General features: G+C 36.5%; 1 protein-coding gene across 1 annotated transcript; it reads right to left on the bottom strand.

The window, feature by feature from the left end:
• On the bottom strand, window positions 763–9905 carry LOC109715662 (derlin-2). The gene is made up of 6 exons (XM_020240778.1): window positions 9603–9905; window positions 8510–8609; window positions 2599–2813; window positions 2349–2432; window positions 2116–2169; window positions 763–1423 (listed from the first exon to the last, which is right to left on the bottom strand). The coding sequence occupies exons 1-6, from the start codon at window positions 9699–9701 to the stop codon at window positions 1235–1237; spliced, it is 741 nt and encodes a 246-aa protein (XP_020096367.1). The 5' UTR covers window positions 9702–9905; the 3' UTR covers window positions 763–1234.

Below are 9905 nucleotides of genomic sequence, written 5' to 3'. Positions count from 1 at the left end.
AAAAAAAAAAGGGGGGATTTTGTCCCTTGCTAGAAGATGAACTTTCCCAGAGAATACATGGTACGTAATGAAGATAATAATATGAGCATGCATAGAATTTGTGATTAGCTTAATGTCCAAGCTGCCAAGTCCAAAAAAAAAAAGAAAAAAAGAAAACAAATGGTCACAATACACCTGTGGTCCTCGAAATATCAAGGGTGTACAATTTGATCTTCAAATTTTAATTTATGATAATATTTGGATCAAACTTTCTAAATTATTACAACTCAATCACACAACTTAATTTAGTTGACTAAATGGTCATGTGTAGCGAATGCGTCAGAGATGTAGGGATGATCATATGTTGCTGATGTGGCAGTGGTATAGCAGCATTGTAATTGATGACGCAAAAATAATTAAAATATCGTATTATTACCACATCAGCAATATATTAGTACTTAGTTAACTAAATTAGTCTTTAGAAACTTAGATTGCAACAATTTATAAAATTCAAACGAAAAATTACAACTTAAAGTTTGAGGACCGAAGCTTCACACTTTTTTGAGGACTGAAAGTGCAATTTAGCCCAAAAAATAGTAAATACTACTTATACACCCTCATAAGATGGATGAACCGTATATCATACACTTCTTTTGGAATATATATGTAACATTTGCTCAAAAATAAAAGGATCCCAAAAAAACAAAAAAAACAAAAAAAACAAAAAAAAAAAAAAACCCACTTCAAAGTAATTAACACTCAAGCTGCTAGTTCCAATTGGCATTTTCAAACTCGACCAAATAATTTTTGTTTCATTTCATTTTCACAAATTAGTACATCAACTCTTTAAGATTATGGGGAAAAAAAAATTTGCATGATACACATATTCACTACATTCACAGTTAAATTATGCTGCAACATATCATGGATGAAACACCATACAGATGCAGTTACCCCGGTATACTTCGCATCCAAGTAGCAGTAGCACTAATGATGTATCAGTTACCTCACATCATAGAAAAATTAGGTTTATTATGTTTGACCACTAAAATGCGCTTTAAACTATATTTGAAAAAAGAAGAAAGCAATGATCTCACAACCTAATTCCTCTACAACACAGACCAAAAGGTTTGTTTACATAGGTCATTCCTCTCAGATCAGGAGAGAAGTCGCTTGGGACCGGCACATTGACATCACCTGCGTATCATTGCCGATGAAACTGGAGAGATCTTTTGCAGAAGAAGCGTTCGCTCCTTTAATCTTGGTGAGGATCCTGTGGCTGTGGAGGCGGAGGGGCAAACCGTGCATTCGCTGGCCGGGCGACTACGACAGCCTCATCGGCAAAGAGCGCTTTGATGAACTGGGGAGTCTTAAGGGGGCGTCGGCCCGTCATGCGCGGATACACGTCCTCGAGAAAGTAGTATGCATGGCCAGCTATCATGCCCTAAAGAAGTTAAGGTAGTGCCACAATCAGATTACTACTACTATTAGCTAAGCTTTCAAAAATGGTATAGCACAACAAAAGGAAAGAGGCTGGCGGGGGGGGGGGGAGGGGGGAAGGTTATTTGAGTTCATCAAGAAATTGATCACTTGGCCGTCAACAACAACAAAGGTTATGGTACAACTATTTTGGCTCAGCTAATAGCAAGTCAACGAAAACCATCAGCCAAGGGGCACCGCTAGACTAAATTATATAGGAATGATATAATCTATTAATGTTGATACATATATCCTACAGCTAAACAAACAGCATCCTACAGTTTACTCCTCGAACCACGGTGGTGGAATAGGACCTAGTCATAAACATTTTATCTTTCAATTGTCTTGTAATTAGCATGAACTAAGTGCAAAACAAGATTGAATAACTAGCTAAAGGAATAGGTATCAATCCAGTCACGCAACAAGCCTGGACACATTGAAATCCGGAAATAATTTGGACAAATGATTTACCAAAAAAAAAAAAAATCCCACATTCAAATAAGACAGTTAGTTCGAATCAGTGACCTCTTGACAGTTATATCTTCTACTTCATTTTCGACAAACTGTCTCTAACTTCATATTTATTACCAAGTTGTCAAATAAAATTTCTCAATGATTACTGGTAACAACTATCTCAGATCTTAAAACTAAGCTTACCAAGAGATCCACCCATGTACTGCTACCAACAAGAATTGAGAACCCAAGAAGCACCTGCAAATTTAAAGGAAGAGAAGAGAAATAAAAAACAAACTAATTTTTGGCCTTCAGACAATGAAAAGCTTGCACAGCAATAATGATAAGATTTAACAGTAAGGTGCAATCAGCCGCTCAATGGTGACAGATAGTCACTTTGAATAATAGGCCACTGAAGAATCAACAAGAAAACTCACCCATGGTAGATAAGCTGCAGTGAAGGTAAAAAGGCCCAAGAAACTCATGTGGATGAAAGGGTTATGTTTGCTCCACACATAGACCTGCAACGTAAAAATAAAATAAAATAAAATGAAAAATCCAACAAGGCATTTCCAACCTAAAATCAGAAATAGAACTCTAACAACAATATGACAGTAGATGGCATTGCCGGAGCATGCGTCAAGGGTTAAATAGGGCGAATGGTAGATGCTGTACTGGGTGACTAACCATCATGAAAGTCAATGAGTTGCTAAGGAAAAAAATTTTGGCAAAAGTCTCGGAAATATATGGTATCATCCCTCCAATAAGAACAATCCCAGTGAGAACAGTGGCACCGAATAAGAGCATGTAGAAAAAATCCGCAGTCCGTCCCCTGAATGAGTTTTCCTCCAGTAGTTTGCAGTATCGTGCAAGGAAAAACATGTGGAACAGAAAGTCCAAATCTGGTAAGGAAAATTAGTATCAATAAGAGTAACTTGTCAGCAATATAGTTTGATATTAAAAATTGATAAAAAACGAATTTTCAAAAGTAAGAAATAAAAAAGAATAACAGAATATGTTTTGTGAAAACTTATATTATGCATCAAAGATGAGAAGATAAAGCATTCTATGTGTAACTTTATTCCGAATCAAAATTTGAAGTAAATATAAAACTAACAGCCAATTACAAGACTTGCATCCCGAAGGAGATTCAGGAGGGAAAATTCTGAAACTTAAAAAATCTGACTTATGGTCAACACTGTAGGCCAAGATTTCCTGGTATTTCTATTTCTTAGACTAGCAATGCCAACACTCCATATATTACTCTTCACCAGATATTTTAAGGCTAACATGGATGGTTTCCACACACATTGACTGTCAATTTAATGAAAAGACTGACATTTTAACCAACCCATCGATTTCTTTGCAAGAAAGTATAAACTAACATAAGATTTCATCAAATTATAGTTGGTAATAGTTGTATCATAATTGATTGTTCACAATCAGCCAAAGGCCATTGTTGCTCAATCATCCTAAGGTCATTTCTATTGCAGCAACATTCTCCCACTCTATTCACTTATGACTTATCGGAATCTCTCATCGTGCTATCCACTCATCATCATCACCACCAAGCATCCTAAGTGCCGATCAATTAATAACCTAGATCATCAGAGCACTCACATACTGACGACAAACTCACTGCATCAATAGTAACCTCACCAGCATCACCTAAGGATCAAACTAATTGGTCTTCAAGAAGGGACATCAGGAGGCATCTTCCATAGTTTTGGATACCCATCCAGCAGACAGTATTAGCAACTAAAATTAGCAGGCCTTTACCTATGTCGCATAAAATGCTTAAACCCACGTTAACAACACTAGCATGCACATGGGCATCTAGTTTCCAAAATTATTTGAATTGTGAATATTAGATTGTGGCAAGCTCTACCCCCCAATTCTTTAATCCAAAACATCCTCATCAAGCCCATTAATACATGTACATGTCCCCGATTGAATTCATGTGGGATTCCAAAGGCATAATAGTCAATTTCACTTTTACCGCGATACCATCACCTTTTATTTCTTGGCCTCCCCATCGGATTGAGGATAATATTAGATGGCCAATCATTTAACTAGGTCACTAATAGTAGCATCTTGACTGAAACCAACTTCAACCACGCGCTTTAAAAACTTAAATACTCTTAACTAACACTAGAGATTATATATATATATATATATATATAGGTTGGGGCTACTATACTCTTATGAGTATAGAACCTCTTGCACTCATAAATTTTTAACCGTTGATTGATGGGATGTGTGGTTAGGATGATGGTGGTCTGCACTTAGAATGATAGTGGTCCCCTAGGGTTGAGTGGGTAGTTGGTTGAATAGTATGATCTAACGGGTGAAAATGATCATAGAATAAATCTAAGGACCGAACAATTATGAGAATAGGGAGCAATACTATAAAAGTATAGTAGCCGGACTCTATTATATACTATATATAGAGAGAGAGAGAGAGAGAGAGAGAGAGAGAGAGAGAGAGAGAGAGAGGTTCCGGCTACTATACTGTTGGCACACGGAGGCCTCCGTGCTACCAAGTTGTTTTCGATAATACGGCTTTCGAATCAACAGATCGGCCTCTTTAAACATGATCTACATTATCATATTTTTTCGATATTATTGACTAGTGTATCAAAAGGTCTCAAAATTGACAATTTTAACGGCGATGTAATGCATTGTGAATTTAATGGTGTAAAACAATCAAATCGATGAAATTGTATAAAAACTTTCTTCACTATTTAGAGTAAGATCAGCACCTCTTGATCTTAAATTCAAGTCTCTTTTATCAAATTTTTTATGAAATTTTTATTTTCAGCCGTTCATTTTTAGACTACTGGTGTGATAGGTAAATGATGTCCAAAATTACGAATTTGGTTTCCAAATACTTTCAATAGTGTAGATCAAGTCTATTGAAGCAATCGTCGATTCGCAAGCCGCATCATCGAAAATAACTTGATAGCACGGTTGGCCTCCGTGCTACCGATAGTATAGTAGCGAACTCTCTCTCTCTTTATATATAATAATATATATATATATATATATATATTATAGAGAGAGAAGAGAGAGAAGAAGAGAGAGAGAGAGTAGGTCTCGGTGTGCTATTAGGAGCACGGAGGCCTCCGTGCTCCTAAGCCGTTTTCGATAATAGAGCTTCCGAATCGACGATCGACTCCGTTAGACTTGATCTAGTGTATTTGAACTATCTAGAAAATAATTTTTGTGATTTTTCGGTATCATTTTCCTAGCGATCGAAAAGGTTCAAAATCAATAATTTTTAATGGTTGATGTATATCATTTGCAAGTTTAACGATGTAGAAGTTTTCAAATTAGGTAAAATTTTGATAGAAAATTTTTTATACTATTTACAGCAAGATCAATATGTTCAATCGAAAATTTTAATGCTATATCACCATTTTTTGTGAGATTTTTATTTTCAGCCGTTGATTTTGAACCATTTCGATCGCTAGGAAAATGATATCGAAAAGTCACAAAATTTATTTTCTAGATACTTCAAATACGCTAGATCAAGTCTAACGGAGCCGATCGTCGATTCGAAAGCTCCATCATCGAAAACGGCTTAGGAGCACGGAGGCCTCCGTGCTCCTAATAGCACACAAGACATATTTGAAGTATCTAGAAAATAAATTTTGTGACTTTTCGATATCATTTTCCTAGCGATCAAAATGGTTCAAAATCAACAATATTTAATGGTTGATGTATACTGTTTGCAAGTTTAACGGTGTAGAAGTATTCAAATCAGATGAAATTTTGATAGAAAATTCTTTATACTATTTACAGTAAGATCAATATGTTTGATCGAAAATTTTAATGATATATCACCACTTTTTGTAAGATTTTTATTTTCAGCCGCTGATTTTGAACCCTTTCGACCGTTAGGTAAATGATATCGAAAAGTCACAAAATTTATTTTCTAGATACTTCAAATATGCTAGATCAAGTCTAACGGAGCCGATCGTCGATGCGAAAGCTCCATCATCGAAAACAGCTTAGGAGCACGGAGGCCTCCGTGCTCCTAATAGCACACAAGACCTACTCTATATATATATATAGAGAGAGAGAAAGAGAAAGAGAGAGAGAGTCCAGCTACTATACTCTTATGAGGACGATTGTCCTCGTACTCATAAGTTATTTTCGATGATAGAGCTTCCGAATCGACGATCCACACCGTTAAACGTTATCTAGAGCATTTAAATCGTCTAGAAATCAAATTTTATCATTTTTTGACATCATTTACGTTACGATCAAAAAGTCACAAAATTGACAATTTTTAACGGCCGGTATGAGATCCTTGCTAGTTTAATGGTGTAAAAGAATGGGAATAAGTTGAATTTTTGATAGAAAATTCTATTCACTATCTAGATAAAGATCAATAACTCCGATTTTAAATTGAAGGATCCGATCATCCATTTTTAGGATGTCGTTCGATTTTGACCATTCGTTTTACACCCGCTTGATGGACTTTATAATGATTTCGAAAAATTGCGAAATTTATTTTCTAGAAGTTTCAAATACTCTAGAATCTAGATCATGTTTAACAGTATAGATCGTCAATTCGTAAGCCCCAACATCGAAAACAACTTATAAGTACAAAGGGCTCTATACTCATAAGAGTATAGTAGCCCTACTCTCTCTCTCTCTCTCTCTCTCTCTCTCTCTCTCTATATATATATATGTATATGTATGTATCTGTATGTATCTGTATGTATCTGTGTGTATGTATATGTATGTATATGTATGTATGTATGTATGTATATGTATGTATGTATGTATATATATATATATATATATTATATATATATATATATTATATATAAAAAAGAGAGAAGAGAGTGTAGCTACTATACTATCGATAGTATCAAGGCGCTTTGGTGCTATCGAGTTTTTCGCTGTTAGATCTACTCTTGACCATTTCTACCCGTTAGTCATATTATTCAACCAACCACCCACTAACCTAGGGGACAACTTCATCCTAAACCGCACATCCTTTCATCGCAAGGGCCGGAAACCTAATAACAACAAGCGTTCGGTACTATTAATAGTATAGTTGCTAAGTTATATATAATATATTATATATTATATATATATATATAGGAGAGAGAGAGAGAGAGAGAGAGAATTGAGCTCCTATACTTTTAAAAATACCAAGTCATTGGTGTTTGTAGGTTTTCGGCCCTTGGCTTAAGGGATGTACGGTTAGAACGATAGTGATCCCCTAAGGTTGAGTAGGTGGTTGGGCGAATAATATAATCAAACGGGTGAAAATGGTCAAAGAGTAGATCTAACGGCAGAAAATTTACAAGCACCAAGTGCTTGGTACTTCTAAAAGCACCATAGCGGGACTCTGTATATATATGTATATAGATAGATAGGTAGATAGATAGATAGATATAGATAAATAGGTACTCTTTGGCAACATTATGTGATTGGGAACTTTTTAGCTGTGATAGCTTCAGTCCATTAGACATTGGTCATATAAGCATAAGGCGACTTCAAATTTGGCCGAGTGTCTATACCTCCAATAGTGTAAGCTAAATTATTGAACAATCATATAAGTATAAGGCAACTTTGGATTTGGCCGAGTGTTTTTATCTCCAATAATTTATGCTAAATTAGTGAACAATACATAAAGGATTAGCTATAATATGAACTACCCCAACTGTAAAGAAGAAATTCCAACCAATGGAAAAGAAAGAAAAATTTAAAACATTAGAGGAAGTAGAAATGTCATCAACATAACCAATATTGACATTTCAATGTACAAGGCTCCTGCTATTACAGGATCTAGGGAGACGAACTAGGGGCATAATTATATTTCGTAACAAAAGATCATGCGCAAACATTTTGCGTAGAGTAAAAGAGACTAGAGAACAATAACAAAAGCAAAAATAGTCTGCATGGCATATCATGCATACTTTGTTAAAAAGAAAAGACAAACAGTTTCCCATTTCTCATATAACCATATTTGCATCTTTTCCGAGGCACTCACTATAAACAATCTGGCACTGAAAGTATCAAAATTATGCAACCTTACTCTGACATAGAGAGGCTACTCTGCAATTTAAACTGATGATGCTCAAAGTCACAGATAAACCATTAAAATGCCCAGCCGCCAAGTGAAAAGTTGAAAAACCTACTCATACAACCAAGTATGATGTAAAAAATCAATAGCCCTAATACCCTATACACCCTTGATTGGGTAGAACGTAGAAATTCAACCATATTTAGGTGCTCGAGGACAAAATTCTGAACAAAAATAGCATGACTTTACCCACCCGGCTTTCACTCAAAAGCTCCTCTGTGTGTGTGTCTGTGTGTGTGTGTGTGTGTGTGTGCAGAAATAACAACTTTAACCACCCGGTTTTCACTAAAAAGCTCTTCTTCTTCTTCTTCTTCTTCTTCTTCTTCTCACACACACGCGCGCACAGAAAAATAGAGGGGGAAACAAAAGGTTCTCAAAGATGAAAAGACTTGGTAATGACATTTATTTATAATGTTCGTCGCAACAAGGTATATATAAATTATAATCATTAATATACTGGGATCATCAGAAATTTAAAGTTGCGGAACATACCCATTTTCCGGAAGTACAGGAAGTTTGTCACAAGGCGCCAGATCTCATATTGCTGAACAACGCGTTCGGGATTTAGATACAAATCATAGGGCGATATGATCTACATGAAAAATAATAATTCAACATTTAGAGTCAAGAGAACCTATATTCATTTCTCATGTACTATCTCTCTCAACAAAGTATCAAATCTAGAGAGGAAATTAAAGCTAAACAGATTCACAGCTACTGCAAATCTAAGGAAGAAGAATTAACCAGTGTAATCCCATATTTAAGCTAAAATCGACAATTTCAATGAGTAGATAGGGTGGAAAGCACAGAATCTTTGAATGTGAAGCCATAAACCCTAATCCACATGAATAGCCAAAGAGAAAAGAAATGATCTACAATACAGACAACGAATCATCCAAACATTTTGGTCAAGAAAACCAATATTCGTATCTCATTAACTATCCATTTAAACAAAATCTTACGTTTTTAAGAAGAGTTAAGTAAACTAAACAAATTCACATGTCAGAAAGAAGAATTAATCTCACAATCTTCTCCCATAATGCAAGCTACTACATCAATAATTTTGATCCTCAAACGGGGTTAAAAAAAGGTCCTATAATCTTAAAAAGCAAAGCCCTAAACCCTAATTCTAGCAGCTGATCCAAGACAACAAGTTATCCTACATTTAGGGTCAAGAGAAACCAAAAATCCCACCACTCATTATCTTTCAAAACAAAATTCCAAATTTTTACGAAAAGTAAAGTAGAACCAAACAACTTCACACCGATTCCAAATGTTACAAAGAAGAACAAATCATGCAACACGGTCCCTACAGTTAGTGTCAACAAAAGCCTAAATTCCTACCACATGCTCCAAACAAAATTCCAAACTTCTAACAACAGAAAAGCAAAATAAACAAATTCCCGCCGATTCCAAATTTCGTCAGAAAGAACAAATCACGCAACACAATCCCGCACAGCGCAAAATACTAGATCGATGATTCCAATCAAACATAGGGGAGTTGGGGGGGGAACCCTAATCCCCCGATCCCCAAACCCTAACTAGGGAACCGAGAGGCGGAGTGGGGTGGAATGGAATCACGCACGTCGAGGGAGCATCCGACGGTGGTGACGACGGCGGCGGTGAGGTAGGAGCGGGTGATGATGGGCATCTGCTTGTACCATTCCTCCACCGCCTGCGCCATTTCCCTCCCGCAGCAACCACGGATCGATCGGCGGATCGGTGGGTGGATCGAGGAGGACGAAACCCTTATCCCCCAAATCGAAGCTAAAGGGAGAGGATCGAGCGAGGAAAGAGAGAGAGGTAGAGAGAGAGAGAGAGAGAGAGAGAGAGAGGAGGAGGAGGAGGAGGAGGGGAAGGGATCGAGAGGATTCGGCGTCGAATAACG

This window comes from Ananas comosus, linkage group 9 (assembly GCF_001540865.1).
Source record: "Ananas comosus cultivar F153 linkage group 9, ASM154086v1, whole genome shotgun sequence".
Lineage (NCBI taxonomy): Eukaryota > Viridiplantae > Streptophyta > Magnoliopsida > Poales > Bromeliaceae > Ananas > Ananas comosus.
The sequence above is the reverse complement of the archived record's forward strand: the minus strand, read 5'-3'. Positions and strand labels throughout refer to the sequence as shown.